Source organism: Aulonocara stuartgranti, assembly GCF_965226115.1.
Source record: "Aulonocara stuartgranti genome assembly, chromosome: 14".
NCBI classification, from domain to species: domain Eukaryota; kingdom Metazoa; phylum Chordata; class Actinopteri; order Cichliformes; family Cichlidae; genus Aulonocara; species Aulonocara stuartgranti.
In genome coordinates, this window is record NC_138950.1 from 32,736,511 (window position 1) to 32,757,204 (window position 20,694).

Sequence of the window (20,694 nt, forward strand, 5' to 3'; positions counted from 1 at the left end):
ACTTCACTCATTTGTGAAAAGACAATGAAAGACAATATTACAAGAAAGTGGTAATTATGGAAATGTTCGAGTAATACATTTGATTAATTTAGTGGCAACAAACCCAGTAAAAAGCAGAGAATATTGAAGAGCTGAAGGCAGTAATGGGTTTCATTAAAACAACTAAAAAAGAAAAATGGTTCCTGCTGCATTAGCTCCTGCTGACCACAAAGCCACAACCCCTGCATATTTTACTGCTCTCAGAGCAGGGCCACACCAGCTACCGCATTACACATGCAACTGGCAAATCTCAGTGCGTGTTTGGTATTTAAGCTGCTTTAGCATGGCAACTGTTGCCGTGCATTGGCAAGCCACTTTGCAACCCATCTCCCATTTCGCTTTATATACATATCACATCACCATATAAAGAAAATGCAGAAAAAATAACCCATCCGATATATTCATATTTTAAAAGAAAGATCAACTGTCCCCTGAGGTCACTGCTGTCTTTAGGTTTTGCATACTTAGTGACAGGAGAGCACATGGTACTGCTGGCTGTCATTTCCAAATGTAAAAGTAAGAAGAAAAATAACATTTGGTATTGTGTATTTTGTAAATATTTAATTCAAATTATAAAATGAACATGAGCGGGCTAATGTACCTTGAGATTTTTTTCTCAAGTGTGCAAAAATGTGACAAGATCTCATTTCCACAGTCACTTCCATTGCTTTCTTTAATGTGCCAGAAAAGACATATTGGATGGATATGACAGTTGCCTTGTTAAAATGCTTTTCAATTGTCTTATCATATATTCACTTAAATGAATCCTTTTGGTTATAGTGGCTGATCTAGAGTTTTTTCTCCATTAACAGAATTCACCCACTTGCTTCGATGTGTGTCATGGTTGTGAAAGGTCATGATATTTGAATACCAGCTTAGGTCTGGTTGGGAAAACATGATAATCACACATGAGCAGTGTGCTCTGCTTGTTAACACATGAAACAGAAAATAATTTTGGCTCTGTCGTTAGGTGTAACACGTCTCTTGCATCTCAGTCAATTTCTTCAGCCAAACAGCCACCAGGTCTCACGAGATGCTGGCAAATTGACCTTCTTCCATTCACAAACACAGGTTATCACATGCCATTTACTGAGTGCTTTTAGTAGCCATTCAAGTTGTTTGCTTTTAAAAATTGGGGTCACTCAAAGTGCAGTTTTTTTCACGCGTGGGCATGTTTGTTTGGTCCTTTTTTAAGCACACATCTTATTATAGTCTGTTTGAAGCCTGAAGGCCTCACAGCACCACACAGTTCAATCAGATGTCGAAAAGACCAATCTCACTGGTGTGTCGTTAGTAGATAAAAGCTCAAAGCCTTTTAGCGAAGAGAACAACTGTTCTCTTTCTACCTGCAGAGGGGAAACTGCAGACAACTTTGGCTGAGATTCATGTTCATTTCAGATTGATTAGCGGATTAACCGTGTGTAGTTTTGATACAAGACCCCATTGATGAGTATGTGGCTAATCACTTGGTTTCAAGGCATTAGTGCTTGCAGCCGTGGGTTCGATTGTGTTAATCGGCTGCAATGTTTCCTCTGGGAATCTCTGGGACTGATCGTCCGGCTCATTCAATTCTCCCCCCACCTGCACGCCCTCCCTTCTACCTCTTCTCGACTTCTGATGTCCTGCATTATTTCTAAGGATAAAGAAACATATCATACATTTTGTTTCACTGACTCAGGGTCTTGTCTCAAGTTGTCAGTACATGAACCCCACTCTGCTAAAGTGGTGCCAGCATCATATTTCTTACCAATGAATACACGAGCTGTCATTGGGGGTTAACGCGTAGGTGGTACTCCCATTGAGATACTGTGGCGATTAGTGGAGGTGGAGTCTCTTTTAATGGTCTCATTACTTCTGCTGAAAAACGATTCCATCCCACACACTGAGAGCAGTGAGACTTTAAGATGGATTTAACCCTCAATGTCAATGCAGCTTGGGCACACCGACTGGAAAAACAGTCCACTTTGCACATGCTTGATATGACAAAGGTCACCAGCAGTGTGATATTAATAAACTAATTTGCAATGTTCACACCAATAATCACTGTGTACTGCAGTTTATGAACAGAAAAACTTATTTTTTAAAGTTTTTGAAAAGGCATTTTCTTAATTCTAACAAGCTAAGACTTGGTTACAGTACACATTTAATGCACCTTTACTACAGTTGCTTGAAGGATGATGATGTACAAAAACTTACAGAAGCCTAGTTGGGAGCAAATGGATAAGCAGAAGAGGATGTACGTATGGATGGATGGATTGGAAGGCATGTGGATGGGCTATTGGTATGTCCAATTAAAACAACAGAGCTACGTGCATCAGTTTAGGAAAAAATGATGGTTGTGCTTAATCATGCTCATTTCTAGCATAGTGGTCACGACATCAGGTAGGGTGACACACAAAGGTCTGCACAGACTACCCAAGTCGAAAAATTATCACAAGCAACATTATGTGACGAGCTGGGAGTGAGGCCAGGTTGGAATGCTTTGTGCTTTCACAGGGGAAAATTTGGATAATGCTGAACAGAACCTTTGGGTCAGCGTGACACTGCTAAGTAGTCATGGTGAGTGGCAGAAACCGAGAATGAAGGATTAAAAGATCAATAGGTCATCTAAACTGTGAGAAGACTGAATTTGAAGCCGATGACAAGCCCCTTCTATTCTCTAGACCCCTCATTAGCTGTCATGCATTGTACTCAAACAGTATTATGCCCTGTATTACACATTTATTGGGGTTGCGCACTCGTACCAAGTTGGAGAATAATATTAGCTTTTTTCTTGTCATCTTTTACAGATTACTTATTTTTGGATTTGCCTGCATGGGATCCTGCTAAAGCAGTTGATTTTGTCTGGTTTATTTCTGCAACAGTGTGCTAATTGTTCTGTAACAGTCCAACAACAGATTGCTTTGGAAAAAAAAGCCTCTCAAGAGTGATATTTTTTTGTATGTCTTGGAGGCGCCGTGATAACACATTCAAATAATGTTTCTACTTGATATTCCTGTGCATCATCAACAGCAAGATTTTCATTCCCAACATGACACAGTTTGACATTTAAAGATGAAATCCTGTGGAAAAAAAAAATGTTTTACCCCTAACTGTTGTCACAACCTCATGCATGTTTATCACACCCAAATACACTAACGTGTTCCCATCTCTGTCTCCCTGTAAATGAGACTGATTGTATCAGCGCTGTTAGCCATGCTTTGCGGGTTGACATTCATGAATATGCATCCCTGTGGTGCTAACATGCATTTCCCCAGTCTCATTACCTTTTTTTCTGCTACTCACATTAAGTGAAAATATAATTTCAATACTTGTGCCTAAATATCAAGTTAAGTACTGAAGTGATAGAAACTTGCTCTTTCAACACTTAATTTACATGGATTACATTTAGCTATTTCAGCTATTGCTTTTGGCAAGTTCCATTATGACACTATTATGTTTAGCTAGTAATTTGAACCATTTTTCATCAGTCTATTTTTCAGTTTTCATAATTTCCTTATTTTGGTTACTTTTAGCTAATTGAACCATTATTACATTTACAAAACTATTTCCCTTTTTCCTCTTACCTGTTCCCTTGACTGTTCAAACCATTTAAGCTATCAATTTTGACTTTTGTGGCAGTCACTTTTAGCTAATAGTTTCTAGCACTGTCATATCCACCTCTTGTATATAATTATACCAACCATCTATCATTATGATGATGATAATAATAATATTTAACTAACATTTTTTATGTTAACAAGCTAACTGATAATTGACTCCTGTTGGTTGAAGATCTGCTCCATCTGATAGCTTACATATTAGCATGATTATAACTTCTGATCACCACTGTTTCAACTTTGATCCTATTTCGATGGTGATTTTTCACCGCGATACAAACACATCAAATTCACATTAGTTGAGTTTCATACAGTCTTACCACAAGCACCCAGGCAGCTGTAGAAGTGTCCCCCGGGCTCCGAGTACTCCTGGTTGGGAATCACTGTTTTAGACCGTGTTAATTTGATTTTAAGTGCAGTGAAAGCAGATAATTAAATTGTGTGGAAATGATTAAATGAAAATGTAATTGAAGATGCATTTGTTTCATAACGACAACAAAGTGTTCTTTGTGTACTCACATTAAACGAGCATGATGTCTGGGTGCATTTACTTGTCTTGTTTGGAAACTCCACTTTTTAGCATTGTCAAGTGGCTTTTACTGGCATTCAGTGCATAACTGAAGTGCTCTATAACAATGATTGCTTGATTAGGATTTAGAAAGAGCATGCTTTCTTTGGTTTTCCTTTCACTGAATGAAAAGTAATTATTGTTTATGCACTTCATTCACCATTAAATAAAATATTCTGTTTTTTAAGCACCGCTTCTCAGGGGACCTCAAATTAAAGCTTTTCATCGTCAATTTCAATCCACATACAAAAACATGACATTTCGAAAGTAGACAAAGTGCTGTGTTTTTCGTTTGTTTGTTTTTATGGCCTGGCTAAAAGGCAGCAAAAATGGTTCATATGATCCGCTGTTTTCTTTTGGCTCTTTGTCTCCTTCTTCTTCTTCTTCTTTTGACTTTAGAATAGTAAGCAAATCGCAAGTGGATTGGCACAATGCTGCGCACAATCCAAAGGGCTTTTATTCAGTTATGACCATTAATAAGACCCTGTGTTTTGACTCAGACCACAGTTTTGTGTTGGCAGCACAGTGGTGGTCTTTGGTTGAGTTTTGTCACCATGCTTTGAAACCTGCGGGGAATGTTTGAAGGAAGAAAAGAACAAAAGAAAGAACAGAAGTAGCAGGGGAGATTAGCCAAAATGAAAAGGTCTTATAGAAAAGGAGGCTGCAGGAGCTTTGCCAGTAAAATTTGTACGGCTATTTGCAGCAGCATGTTAGGTGAACTTGTCTGTGGCCACGTTTTGTTTTGTTTTTAAAGGTGACATTAGTTGAAGATTTGCATTTTAGTATGTTAAGGCTGAAGCATAGACTTTTTAGTTTACATATGTTTTCTTTCTGTCTCCACAGTGAATAAACACAAGCCTTGGATTGAGACATCATACCATGGGGTGATCACTGAAAACACTGACATCGTTCTGCTGGATCCTCCCCTGGTGGCCCTGGATAAAGATGCCCCAGTTCCTTATGCAGGTATCATACATTTCAACCAGGTTGTCAACTTGACAAGGATCATAGCAACAGAGCAGACCAAATGGAGGCGGTCGCCAATGACTCAGGTGTTAATCCGCACAGTGAAGCATAGCCGCGGGATATACTTACACTAAGGGTATAAACATATAAAGCTGTCATGTGACATCAATGTGAAGGGGCTTAAATTGGCTTCACTATAACTGCTGCATCACAGCCTTTTTTTAAGAGTTATCCGAGCTCTTTGCTGCCTGCAACTATTAAATCCAATAATTCCCAGTGAACATACATCACATACTCATCTTTCATATTTATTTAGAGTGGAAAGTAGCCCAAATAAGCCCCATGGTGGCGGAGAAGAGTGGGGACGGGAGGGTAAGAAAAAAAGACGAGTCAAACCGGATTAGATTCTTCCCACTTTGTGGCCATTCCAGCTCATCCAAAGGGTGCCAGCTCTTGTGGGAGGACGTTAGCTGGAGGCTGTTGGCGAGCCCAAACAGTCAATCTCCTGCCAGGCTGCTAATGTGGCCAGGGCACTAGCATGGGGCTGTTGTGCGGGGCTGAAGCCCACTCACAGAGACCCTCAAGCTGAGCTGGACGAATGGTTGGACGGAGAGGGGGGCGCGTGTGATTTGTGTGCTTACCAACACATTTTTTTTCATTATTGGCTATTGTGAGTGTGTGCGTATGTGTGTGTGCATGTGCTGGAGCATGGCCTGAGGGGCTCACTGTAATGGCCACCCCACAGGGAAAAAGAGAGAAAATGATTAGACAGTGGGGAGGGTAGCTGGCTGACCAGCGTATGTCCTCTGGCTCTTGAAAGACTGATAGCCACACAAGCAGGAAGTGCACACAGAGAGCAGGCAGAGCACATGAGTATTCCAGGATTGCATAAGTGAGAGTAAAAGAGAGATCTTGCACTTCGATATTAAGAAACAAAAGCTGTAGCATTACCATGATGTTTTTTTGCAGTCCGCCCTCTCTTGTCCTGCTATCTCTGTCAGTTCTACATTGTCTATTGCATCTTATCACCACTTCCCACATTCATCTCCCTCCCTGTGCACTGTTGAGCAACCCCCAGCAAGCCCACAGTGCAGCAGACACTCTTACAGAAGTTTTATCCAAATGCACAGACAAGATTCAGGCCAGAGAGAGTTATCCAGTAATTAGCTGAAGTGAATCTTTCCTTCTTCCAGCAAATTGCCAGTGTGGAGTGGCAGGGCAGGTAGTGGTTAAGGCTCATTAATTAGGCCAGCCAGGTTTCAATTACCATAGATCTAAGACACGGACACGCCACGCCTGACTGACAACAGTCACCCAGATGAATCGACGATTGCAGGAGCAGTGATATATTGACGAGATCGTAAAATCAGCATCTGCTTGAGCACATTTCTACACTTTTGAAAGGTGTTAAAATGTCTCTCTCTCACTCACACACACACAAACACACACACACACACACGTATACACACCACAAACATTTATGTGGAAATCGGGATACACACATTTTCTGGGAAGCCCCTCATGGTTGAGATTAATTCAGCAGCAAAATATGACTAAGCTGCCGTACACACCTGTCTTTAACATCACTCCAAACCTGACCAGTAATCCTCCCGGACTGCCGAGCAGGATGCAGCAGTCACCACAGTCACTGGTCTGGAACAACAGGAACTGTGGCAGCACTGTGTCTGTCTAAAAGCTGGCTGAGACTGACATCAGCCATCACTGTGGCGCTACAGCAGATCAGAAGCTTCAAAATCACAGAGACAGAATATCATGACAAGTGAAATGCGCCAGCATAGATACTCATTGCTTTATGCATGGCTGTGTGTGACAAAATGGAGCCGTTTTGCCCTAGGAAACAAGGAGAATAAAAAAGGCACCTGATTCAGACAGCTATATGCTCCAGACATCAAGGCAACACTTCAATATACATTCTCTGCTTTATAACTAAGTTGATTTTATATTCATGAAGTGAGTTAGAATGTGCAGGAAAGAAACCTTGTCTGTAGCATATGCTTCTGTCTACTCTGTCACAACACATAATTTTATTAGTTGACAAGTGCCTACACAAACTCAATCATCAACTTGGATTTTTCCGTTCCAGTGACAGCTCTGCATAGAGCGATGTTGAAACTGTGCTGGAAAAGTGACAAGTACCAAGAGAACATGTCAGCTTGGTAAAACTAGACCTTATTAGGTTACCAAGGAAATCAGAAAGACTGCATCAGGCTGTTATGCAAAACTACAGATTAGTTTTAAAGACTGAGCTCGAGATAAAGCTAGTTGTAGTTCTCTGTAAACTCTGGTGTTGGGTCAGCCTGTCCGGAAACACATCTTCCACATGCTTCAGGCTTAAGTTGTTAATCAGACATCACATCAATGCAACACCAGGTCTCACAAATAATACATAATTTAATCATTACAAAAGGTTTAGTATTCTCCGAACCTGAGGAAGGAAACTGCTCCAACATGTATAGAAGCCGTTACTTCCCTATTTCTGACAGCACAGGCTGTGGCTGCCCTTTAGTAACCCCACTGCTTTCACCAATGCTGGGTGCTGGTGATGTACGTGATAGTATTAGGTACAGTGGGTTCTGAGCTTTCTTTAGCAGGGTGCAATTGTGTGATGACTGTCACCATAACCATTCAGGGTCGCATGGGGACTGGAGTCTTTTAAAAGAAAGAATATTTTGAAAGAAAAATATTCATTTGCTCCATCTCAGCTCTGTGTCTGCGTCTCTCAAATAGGGCCTTAATTTTCCACAATCTCCATGTCTGAAAAGACAGTCATGGGTGTCTAGTTTGAACAGAAGGGAGCTGAGCACACAATCTTGGGTGGCTCTGATACTGAGCACTGGAGCAAAGTAGGTGTTACTGCCAGTCCGAATGGTTTGGCACTGAAACTTGTCAATTTAAATTCATCTTTTAATTTCCATCTGTATACTTAATATGATGTAATTTTGTGCTCCTTTGCCATAAATTAGGAGCTACTGACTGATCTGATTCAGATGCACTATAAAGGAATATTGGCCTGTGACATATATTATGCAACCTCATTTCCATAAAAGTTGGGATGCTGTGTAAAATGTAAATAAAAACAGAATTCAAAGATTAAAAAAATCGAATTAAACCATATTTTATTCACAGTAGAACACAGGGACATTTTGAACGGTTGAAAATTAGAAATTTGACTTTTTGGGGAAAAAATTGCTTATTATCAATTTGATGGCGGACAGGGCCATCTTTACTACTGTGTAGCTTCCCCTCTCCTTAGCAACAGTCTGTTAACATCTGGTAACTATGGAGACCAACTGCTGGACTTTTGGAAGAGAAACATTGCCTAGTTCTGGTCTCATATTTAATTCCAGCTGGTCAACAGTGCAGTCTTCTTTGTCATATTTTCTGTTCCATGATGTATCCAGTGTTTTCAATCATGGAAAAGTCTGGAATGCAGGGAGACCAGTTTAGCATCAGCTGTCTTTTATTATGAAGCAACGCTTCATATGACGCAAACCTGTATAGATCTTTCAGCATTGATGGGGCCTTTCCAGGTGTGCCAGTTTAATTACAGGCACCAATGCACCCCACACCACCAGAGATGCAGGTTTTTAAACCGAGTGCTTATAAAAAGCTGGATGGTCCATCTTTTCTCCCTTTTTGATTTTGATTTTTGCCCACAAAACATTTTTTCCACATTGCCTCGTTCCATTTTAAATGAGCTTGGCCAAGAGAAGACAGCAATTTTTCTGGATGATTCACAAATGGCTTCTTCTTTGCATGGTAGAGCTGTAACTTGAATATGTGGATGGCACGGTGAACTGTGTTCACAGATTTCTGGAAGTGTTCCTGAGCCCATACACAGATTCATGCCTTGGAGAAAGATTAGAACGATTTCTCCAAATTCTCTGAATCTTTATTGATATTGTTGATATTATGTGCTGTAGATGAGATATTCTTTGCAATTTCCATTGAGGAATATTTTGTTCTGAATAATTTTACACAATTTGTAGATGACTTTTTGTAGATGGGTGAACATCTGTCTATCTCTTCTTCAGAGAAACTCTGCTTCTCTAAGACGCTGTTTTTATACCTGACCATGTTACTGATCTGTTGCCAAATAACCTCCAGCTTTTTCTTTTTAGTACCACTCTCTTACTGCCATCAAATTCAAAATCAGCTAGTATTTTTCAGGAACTAGTGAAATGTCCCTTTATACATTTGATATGTCTTCCTAAACAAAATATGAATTTATGGGATTTATAAATCATTGCAGTCTGTTTTACACAGCGCTCCAATCTTTTTTGGGATTGTAATATGTCACTTAAGATAATCAAAGGGCCCTGGAGACTTTACAGATACCTTTCAGTTAGCTAAGACTGTCACATGACAAGTATTGCTCTGGATGCTGCAACCTAGCACTAAATGGCATCTCTGGAAAGTTCGGGACATTTCATATTGACAAGAAAGTATTAAAATAAGACAGTATTAAAACTATTCATCCTTAACTTAAGATGAGAGTCACAAATGAATGTTCTTAGGCAATAATTTCTACTGGACAAATTATTGCAGCAATCACATATACACAAACACATTCCCGTGAATATAACGCGACTGATTAAATTAACTTTGATACAAAATTTGTCTGTCTAGTAGGTATTATTTGTTTAAAATTTGCGATTCTGTTTACGAGGTGTAATCCCAACTAATCTTTCCAGAGAACACCCACTCAACAACCAATATTTTACTTAATTTACTATTTGAACACAATTATTAAGTGGGAGGGGCCACAGGTTTCAGAGTATTTTACCCACTTGGGATTTTACTTTTAACAACTATAATGTTAATGAGCACAGACTCACAGCAGTCTCCTGAATAAATACACACTACAGACATGCCTGTGAGTGCCAGTCTGCAGTTGTTCATTAATTAACGATAGCTTTCTAAGAAGGCATGTGGAGGAAGTTCTGTTTGCTAAAATTTTAATCGTGTGTGTGTGTGTGTGGGGGGCAATTATGTTTATAGTTCAGATGCTGAGGCTCTGTTTTATGTAACTTTATGTTAGATTAGCAACGCTGACCCACAAGTGGGTTACGAGGTTGATGTCAATCCCTGAGTGACAAAATGTAGGTATAGTCAAACTGTTGGATGCTGGAATAGCCCTGCTAAGTATGCACGAACATGGTCCTGTTTGGCTTTATATGTTATTTCTAAAATTAATTCTTAATTACTTAATGGAAATCTGTAACTTAAAAAAACACAACAACGAACAAAACTGTTAAAGTAATAAATCACTCATTCAAAAAATAAATAGTGAAATACTGAAATTAGGGTTCACTAGAAAAACTACACAATTAAGCAGTTTATAAAATGAATAGGCAAAGATTCCTAGCAGTGTTAATGACAAAAACTAGCTTCGGTCAAGCAGGATTTAAATTTTTTTACAAGTACAGTGGGTGTTTCAAACTGTTCTGCTCTGCTAAAAGTAAAATTCTCTTGTTGATGTAAAAATGGACTGCATTCTGAAACATTCACTCTGTCAGTGGTAGAAAATATGTGAGAACAGTGCAATAGTCCATCAGGTTATTAAGATGAAGTGGCTGTTTTAGGTGACTTTTTGCAGGCCCAGTGTTCTGAGTAGGCTTCTAAAGTGCCAGGTTTTGCAAGGTTAATGGGCAAAAGCAGTGCTGAGCGCTGGTATTTGACACAGGTTAGCTGGTTGTCAGTCATTCCTCATTTTCTGCTGCCTGCACACACACAGACACCGGCACCCATGTATTTTCTTGAGGCCTAACTTACTATTCATGTGTCAATCCTTCACTTCCACTGGTCCCTGGAGCCTCGCGACTTTTATTTGGGCGGCAAGCAAATGTCTCACCAGTGACCCGCAAAGCGCATACGTGGCTCAATCAGGAGCGCTGGCAGTTGAGACAGGCTCAGAAAACCTTAAAACCTCCCCTCTACACATTCACTTACACATTCAGCTTTCATAAATATATCCCCCACTTTACATTGGCTCTAATGTGCCACACGACACGTGCCTTTTGTCAGACTCTAGAAGAGGTAGGCTTGCTACTTATTCCTGTTTGTGTTCTGCAATCATTCACAGCAAATAAGAAATCAGACTGACAGCAGGTATCAGCCCGATTCCCACTGTCTCTTCTGATGTCTGCGCAAACAGTGTTTCTGAATTCAAATTTTTCCGCATTACGAAAATATACCTCTCAAGACATTAATAAAAAATAATTATCTCTGACCTTGGGAGAATCCAGCAGCTTCCCATTACTTAAAAAACGGCAGGTGATAGCACATCATCTCTCACCATAAAGCAAGGTAAATAGATTCACATAAACATACAGGGTGGCTAATGTGCTGTGATTAATTAGCCTCTCAGCGTCTGTCTGATTGAGAAACAGATCTCAAGCTAATTATCAAAAGTATCTTGTTAACATGGTAGTAGTAGAGCTCGGCGCAGTGTGTAGGTGGAGAATTAACACTGCTTTGCGTTTATTAACAAGAGAAGAATGAGAAGGGTTTGTTCTAAGGTTGATATATGTTGTGTGACTCAGATGGAAGAAATATGTTGAAGTGAGATAAATGGCTTAATGAACAGAGGATGTAAAGGTTAGGGTACAGTCACTGTTTCTCCTTGTAAAAGATAAGATAATGGCAAGCTAGAAAATGCTTTGAAGTCTCAAAATACGCATGTTGAGAGGTCTTAATATGAAAATACCACTTCTCTTAGCATGCATACTTGCAGCTACTTGACTCAGACAGCGCCTATGATCTGTCACCCAGCACACTGACAGCAGTGTTGTTTTTAATGGTTAATGTTTTAATGGTTAGTTTTGCAGTTTACAGGTTCACAACAACATCACAACAACAGTCGCCTCAAGGCGCTTTATATTGTAAGGTAGATCCTACAATAACACATACAGAGAAAAAAACCCAACAATCATATGACTCCCTATGAACAAGCACTTGGGCGACAGTGGGGAGGAAAAACTCCCTTTTAACAGGAAGAAACCTCCGGCAGAGCCAGGCTCAGGGAGGGGCGGGGCCATCCGCTGCGACAGGTTGGGGTAATTGAGGTTCAGTTAGTTACTTTTTCACATTCAGTCGGCTACTATTAAAATAATTCCACATTTTCCTGATTGTTCTCTTGTTCATTTACTTTGTTGACTACAACGAAGCAGTGTTTCTGACTCTTTGGCGCACAGCTGCAACACAGTGATGTTTCCTACAGATGTGCCAGTGTGCATGTTATAGTCAGCTAGTGAAATTGTTATTATTACTATAAATTTTATTGTAATTATTTCAATGAAGAGAGATCATTAGAAGGAACTGAATATGATTTATTGAGGCAAAAAACTCTAGTCCCTTTAAACTCTGCCCATCACGGCAGTGACAGGAATTAAGGCAGGACCCCCTCCTTGTTGGTTTGAAGAAGGCGAGAGAAAGATGATTGGACTACAGCAATAATGTGGGCTTTGAGTGTGGGAAAGTGCAAGTGATGTAATGAACAGAAAAGCAGCTAAACACCTAGGACAGCAGGTAGAGGAGTAAATGCAGAGCTTGAACATTCACATAAGTTTCACTATTATTATTATTATTATTATTATTATTATCATGTACTTTGCATTTTAAAGACGCATTCTCAAGCTTGTGTTAAGCTTGAGAATGAAGAACGATGTTGATGCCACAACTCTGAAACTGCAACACAGTGGCTGAGACAACACCAAATGTGGTGTCACTTCTGGCACGTGGCGCCGTTCGCAAGGGTGAGAACACCGAGTATAATGGGCCCATTAGTTCTGCTCTGCAGAGTGAGGAGAGTCCTCTGAGGGAATCATGAGTGGGACTGTATTTTGCAAAAGACATTCAGCTGAGTACCATGACATCTAAATGCAGCGCTGCATCAGACACATTTTAAAGATGCTGAGGGAAATGGCAGAAAGTGCTTTCTTTAATGAGGGGAGATTCGCAGGAAAAGGACGTCTCATTTCGCGGAAACTTTTCCTCGCTCGCTATTTCTTTTGCATCGCCTCCACCCGCCGTGTTTAAGCTGAGTTTATTACGTTTTATTGTATCGTTTGTCGGATTGAATAAATGGAAACTAGATGTCATTCTCATCTAAGACCATCACGACTGAGAAATATAGATGTGGAGTTAAAGAAGGAGCTGTCTTGTGATAGAGCCTTTATGCCTTTTAAATTTCATCTCGTGAGCTGAATGGAAATTTAGGGCCAGGGGGCTGCTTTTAATAAGGCAACTTTTTTCCCCCTTTTTTTTATTTTTCAACAGGTGCGGCTGTGTCAGTTCACTTAAAACACTCTACTTCAAAGCTGTGGCTTAAAACGATGATTAAAAGGTAACAGATTGAAATAATTTTGCAGAGCGATGGTCCAAAGACACACACGAAAAAAAGAAGAATCCTCCATCACAAGGCTGCCGGATGCCCTTAATCCATCTCTGCTTTCTGTTCAGGTTCTCCTCCTTCCATGGTTCAGCTCCTCCTTCCTTCTTATTTAGCATTTTTCTTCTCGTATTTCGACCTGAAACAAACACTCGCTTTCCTTTCTTCCTTCCCGTGCGCTCGCACAATTGTCTCATCTTTGCTCGGATGATTTCCACCTGTCAGATTTCATCCAACAACTGAGCTCCTGTGCACAGGATGTTGCATGATTTTCCCCACAGATGACTGCTCTTACATTTTGGACAAATAAAATCTAATTACTTCTATTTGATGTCATTTATGAAGGCTAACAGGAAACAGATGGACCTGACAAAGTGTGGAGTGCTAGTGCAACAAGCCTGTAAAACTTGAGCACAGTGTTATTGTGTGATACAGGTATCCTCGCAAACTTGCTTCGGCTGACTTTTGAGCTGAAGAGAACCGGCAGCATAATGACTATCTTGCTTCTAACATTCAGAGTGCCCTATAGTGTTCAGCTTGAAGACAATGGAACCATCACTCTGCCATTGTTCACATACTCATTTATTAATGAAGTACTGAAATGCAATCTGCTTCTTCACTGAACCACACAGATGAGGGAAATAGTCTTTGTAATGAGATTTTTTTCCGGGCTTTTAGCTTTTTTTTGTCTTTTGATGAGTTACAAAACTGGCAGAGGGGTGTCAGGCAGGTTAGAGTCACTCACTCTTTGTTCGTTCAAAAGGACTCTGGAAAAAAACCCAACCACATTTTAGATATCTTCAATTCCATTAAGCTGAATTTTCAATTGACTTCATCCTTATCTCGCTGTGCAGCTTAGTAACGTAGCCTCTTTCATAAAGACAAATTTGGTGGTATTTATTTAATCAATTTTTTTAGGTTGCTCAATTGAAAACGTCGATTATTACTGCAGTAAGTGTACAGCTGTGATGTATTCTTTAGATCAGTGGTGTCAAACATTTGGCCTGGGGGCCAGATTCATCCTGCCCAGGACTCCAATCCGGTCCACTGGGCCGCTTTTGGAATAAGTAAGGCATAGATTTGGGAGTTTTAACTGTATTTTCAGCTATTTACAGCTCTTCCTATTGATAAAAACCCCCTCCATAAAAAAAAAATTTAATTAACTAACAAAAAATTTTCTTTTTTTCACTATCTACAATAGAAATACATTTTTCTACGGTTTAAAAAAGATAATAGCTAAAACCTGTGTTTTTCTGTGTGATGTTACTATTTTTATTCCTTATCATTTAAGCCAACTAGAGCCTGGACTCCACCGACTGTCAGTTTAAAAGTGATGCACGACAAGAAAATCACTTCGTGTGGACCCATGAATAAGCTTTAACAAAAGCTAAATGCGTGTTATTTAAAAAAAAAATATATATATATATATATTTTTTTTTAAATCCACCCACAGTATTATCATTTGTACCAGGGTGTTAATGTGCTTTCCAAAGGTGTTGGTGGAATATAACGCTGTTTAGTTCGTCTGCGTCTTTGGAGATTGACTTGCTTTTGACCTCAAGTGGTCACTCCAGGAACTGCAGGGTTTGGCTTCATTTTCCAGCTCTGGATGTTTCTGTGCATATAAAGCACATGCATCTTGTGGTTGAAGGTGTGCAAAAAAAAAGAAACCATATTTAAATGTGTGTGCAAATAGCTGTTTGTAATGTACAGTTTCTCAATAACTGCAAGTGCCAATAACTCCAGTCTTTCATTTAACAAGATGTTTATAGATTTATTTAAAAGGTGTCACTGTTGCAGCTGCTGCTCTGAATAAAACACTTTGTATGTGCAGGATACACCTATACACAAATCTAATTTTCATGCAACTGGTACATTTAGCACTGTTATATAACCATATGTTTGCTGCTGGTGTATTTGTTCTCGATTACTAATCAAGCCTCGAGGCTTCCAATTAAAGTGTCAGCAAACTGTCATGAACGCTCCTCTCGGGAGACAAACACAAGGAAGAGAACCAAGAGTCAGCTTCGAGTCGTTGGAGTCTGATAGAAAGAAGGATGTTGTTTCAAAGACTTCTCGCTGAAGTTCAGCTATCGAAGCTGCACTCCATGAGAGTAATCCATGTTTTAGCAGTTTGTCAATATCACAGTCATCACTTGCCAGTACATTACAGCTTTCGCTTCAAAGAGTTTGACAACGCTTTTGATATACAGCTTAAATTTCAAAGTTCATCCTGTCTACCCGTGAATACTTGTTTTTCATTGCGCTCTCTCTGATGTGACTCCCAGTCCTATCTTCACATCATCCCATCACATTTTGAGTCCTCTCTCAGTCTGTTTTCTGAAGAAGACCTCCCCATTTCTTTTGGAAATTTGACATCTCCGCTTTACCGCCCTACTTCACTTGCGCACACACACAGACACCCAGCAGAGACCTTAGTCGCTGTGCGTGTGTCACACAGATTTTGAGGTCATAAAGATGCTCTTTCAGAAAAATAAAACTTCAGGAACAACTCAAGCTCACACTCGTGCATTTGTGAAGAAACTTGGAAAATTCAAGAATTCAACACTGCCACTCCTTGATTTACTTTGCTGCTAATATATTTATCCTTCACTCTTTCACTGCCTAGTTTCATTGAGTGAGTGCAATTTTCCCACAAGGGCAAGAAATTGTATGTCACACTGAATTTAAAAGCAGCGAACTGCTGTTATTAAACAGCACACAGGAGAACAGAGGGAAATGAACCTGTGAATCAAATCAAAATCTCCTTTTGATAGAAACATAATAGATAGTCAGAGCTTTAGATTTAATCCTAATCCCCCACCCACATCCATGTAGTTAATTCCTGGATGGCCTTGTAGCTCCGCATTCAAGAGCACAGAGGCTGTTAGGGCATTGCTCCTCAAAATGTCTTGTAGCTTTAATCATCTGCAGGAATGATCACCTGAAAAGGCACCCACTCCTCTCTCCACTATTACTTCATATTGAATAGAAAGCACTTAAAAACATAAATGAGGACTTACACAATCTTAGCTATAAAGACTATGTCCAAATGCATTGGAGGGCAGAACAATTTACAGCTCACTCGTGACTTTGAAGGCACCTCCTTGTTAATTCATTCAGCTAGAAAAATAAACACGTGCACTTCCAAGCTTTACAAAATTTTTATACTGATGCATACAGATTAAATTTTTTCCAGAGCAGAGCCAATGTAAGAAAGATATTTCCATATACTGTTAGTATCAGTGGCAGACGTTTGCTGGAGGTCAGTCAGGACACGGACGCTATAGTCCTCAGAAAACAGGAACAAAGACAAGGTTTCATTATTTAGCATCAGTATCTGTATTTTTGAATAAAAAAAATAGGTATATACATTTATATATGCAAGGAAGCTGATTTTGCCAGTGGAATACTAGCTTTCTGCTAACACATGCTGATAGGATGGGATAATACCATTTCTAAATGATAACTATGAAGTGGAGTTAAAGCATGAAAAAAAGTGTATAGTCGTGTATGTGACGTAGGTGGTCATGGTTATCAATGGTGACTGCTCATTTCCAGATGAATTTGAACAATAAAGTCAGTAAAACTCACATAATGTTGATTTACTACAATCAAACCCCATCAAACCAAAAATAAAAAATGGAACTCAAGTATTGTGCACATCTCAAGCCAACCCCCATTTCTTTCTATTTTGTCAGGAAAATGGGAAATGGGTGTAACGATTTATTAAAACATGTGCAATCATATATGGAAATATATGTTATAAGACAAAAAAGCATTTTGGAAAAATTCCCACAAGCTTGAAAGTCGATGTTTTGTTTCACCACCCACTAACGCAGCCTGTGTTTTTCTGGCCAAGTATGCTTTTACTGCATTGGCAGTGTGCTTGGGATCATTGTCACACTGAAAAATGAAGCTGTTGCCAATCAGATATTTCCCAGATGGTTTTGCATGATAGGTCAAAATGTGATGGTACTTCAAAGCATTCAGTTATGTTTCTGCATTCCCCAAAGCAACGGGCTGAAACAAAGCCCCAAACATGACAGAGCCTCCGTGTTTTACTTATGGCTGCATCCTCAGTTTTGAGTTTTTTAACAAGTTTATGTTTTCTTTTGGTTTTGAAAATTATTAATGGCTTGGTTTTTCCTTTGTGTGTTCATAATTTCTTTTGATGGTGTATGTTTGAACTTTGGTTGCTTGTTTGTTTTGTAAGTTATCTTTGGTTTTTGGTTTTGTATGTAGTTTGCTGTTAGTTAAGTTAAGTTCATACATGTATCTGTGTTCCCCATTTCAAAATGGAGAGACTATTTAGAAGAACTAAACATGATTTAATAGGATAGAGGAATTAACTAATCTATTTGACCATTTGACATCGATCACCCATCATGTTAGAACGGAATCCCAGCAGCAATAGTCTAGAATGGTGGTGGGGAGGAGGTTGGTTGCACGAATGAGAGGCTGATAGAGAGAATGACAGAGTTCTGGGATTTGAAGCGAAGTCGAAGCTGATTGGTTCATCAAAGGCGAGCAAGAAGATGACTGGTCTAGACCAAGTTTGGCAGCGTGGGAAAGTAAAAGCCTTAATTTAAATGTTTTCTCTTCCTGTTTTATTTTGATAATCTTTTGTCTCCGGTGCTTTGTTTTTAATTTTACTTCCCCAAGTGTCCTTTGTTGTCTCCTCCATTTTGCTTTGGATTGCTTTGCTCTGCTTTCCCTGTTCTTCCAGAATTATTTTTGTGTTTTCCTGGATACTTGTTTTTCCTGGCATCAGTCCCTACTAATCCTTGGAGTATGGAACTTTTTTTATTTTTGATTTACCAGCATTGAAAGCTCACTTTATGTTTGACTTCTGAGTCTTCCATTTGAGTCTGTAAAACAAAGACACACAGCGTTTCATGACAAACCATTCCTGATGGGACTTCGATGGATCAGCTGAGGGTCCAGATGTATCTTTCAGGTCCTCTGTCAGATCTTTACTGGAGTTTTTTCCTGGTTCTTAGGGAGATGACTTTCAGATAATGCTCATCTGCTGTTGATTGTTTTTTAGGCTTATTTTTCCCTCAACTTTCCCTCCAGTTTCATGACTGCAGATGCTGAGTTTTCAGCTAATAGCCCTTTAGAAATCACCTTGTTGGAACAAAAGTGCTATTTTATGCTTGTCAAACTATGTTATTCTTACCATTTTTTTTGTTTAGTTCACGAAATAGGAACAAAATATCTGTTTTTATGACAGTCTGCCAGTTACAAAGTGCCTAAAGATACAATTGGTTGTCTGTTATATGTAGACGCAATCCTTGTTCATCCCTTGAGCTAATTTTTCTGCTTGTTTATGGTTGAATGATTCATAGATTAGTCCTAAGTGGCTTAAAAAACAAATGAACAAAAACATTCCTCTGAAAACGATCAGGTGCAATGAGTGAAAAAGCAGACAATGACCAAAGAAAATCTTTGAAAGACCTTCAGAAAGCCTAGACAACTAAAAAAAACTTTTAAACTGTTTTTTTTTGTTGTTGTTTACCTGACTACATTTACATTTTTGAGCTACAGCTCTGTGGTGTTCCATTCATTCTAGACACAAGCACCCCCTGAGAAACCACAAATTCAGACAGTGGTAGTTATGTTAGTTCCTATTTAGACATTCATTGCTCAGAGCATATTATCTCTGTATATAGGAGCGACTCACAGTCGGAAGCCCACTTTAGCCTAATAACACTCTGCTTTTTATTTCTTATTAATTTATTTATTTAGATTTTTTTTTATCTCTGCTCTGCTGTTTTATCTTCTTTTCGCTACATGTCGTCATGGCTAATATCATTTCCAAATGTTCCCTCGCATTTAAATCAAAGACTCAATTAACTGAGTGAAGGCTGGGTGGGTGGGTGGGTGGGAGGGTGGAGAGGCAAAATGACTGGCGGAGAAGGAAAACAGGAAAGGAATGATGATAAATCGTAAAACATCAAGCGGCATCAGTCGGGAGGACACATGACTTACTCAATGTGACTGGAATGGAAAAAGAATTTTTTTTTTGTTTTCATATAGAGGGGTGAAAGTAATGCAGGGAATGTAATTTCTGTTTAGGCATTATAATTAATACACAGACAGACGAACACGTAAGATAGTGTAGAACGTGCTGAAGGTCGTCTGGTAGACACAGAAAAGGAGATATTTTAAGTAAACAAAGATTATATGGAAACATGACAGGAAATCATCAGTGGTAATTAATAGGCTCTGCTGACTCGAGATTACAGACAATATCCAGGAAGCTGCACATCAAGGTTATTTACCTGAAAGGAAAATGCCTTAAATGCGTTAAGTTTATATTATGTGAACTGGTTTTATATATACAATCTCCATCTGCCGTGCACACACGCACACGCACACACACACACACACACACTCACTCACTCGTTTTTATATCTTAGTGAGGACATCTAATTGGCATAATCCTTTTCTTAGCCGCTTACCCTAAGCGTAACACTTACCCTAAGCCTAACACTTACCCTAAGCCTAACCATGACCTAACTTTAATCCTGTCACTAAAACCACATTTTGAGCATCAAAAATGCCTTCAAACTCATGGTGATGAGTGACTGTTGGTCCCCACAAGTATAGTAGCATGCCAATTTTCTGTCCTCACAAAGACATCTAAACATGTACACATACACACACACTTGCAGAAATGACTGCTTCTGGTTGTACACCTGTATAGTTCAACAAGGGTAAATGGTAAATGGCCTGTATTTGTATAGCGTTTTACTAGTCCCTAAGGACCCCAAAGCGCTTTACACATCCAGTCATGCACCCATTCACACACACATTCACACACTGGTGATGGCAAGCTACATTGTAGCCACAGCCACCCTGGGGCGCACTGACAGAGGCGAGGCTGCCGAACACTGGCGCCAGCGGGCCCTCTGACCACCACCATTTTCCCTCTGAGAAAACACTACCCTGTGACTATTCATAAAGAATATTCATGTGTTGTATTAACCCCGTATCACGATATGTTCATGCGGTGTCTGACTTTGGAAACTTTTATGCGCACACCGCTCCCAATACCTATAAACAAAATCACTGGATTTGTGCCAGGCAGAAAAAAAAACAAC

The 20,694-nt window shown here is 39.5% G+C and overlaps 1 protein-coding gene and 1 long non-coding RNA gene across 2 annotated transcripts in view; one reads left to right on the plus strand and one right to left on the minus strand.

The window, feature by feature from the left end:
* LOC309687253 (calsyntenin-2-like) overlaps positions 1 to 20,694 on the plus strand; it is a 341,001-nt gene that overhangs the window by 104,655 nt on the left and 215,652 nt on the right. Inside the window, exon 4 of the mRNA XM_082502078.1 lies at positions 5,050 to 5,172. Within this exon, the coding sequence (XP_082358204.1) occupies positions 5,050 to 5,172 (123 nt within the window). The remainder of the gene's footprint in view (positions 1 to 5,049; positions 5,173 to 20,694) is intronic.
* The window catches only part of LOC309687259, a 52,697-nt gene that overhangs the window by 20,661 nt on the left and 11,342 nt on the right, over positions 1 to 20,694 (minus strand). The window lies entirely within an intron of this gene.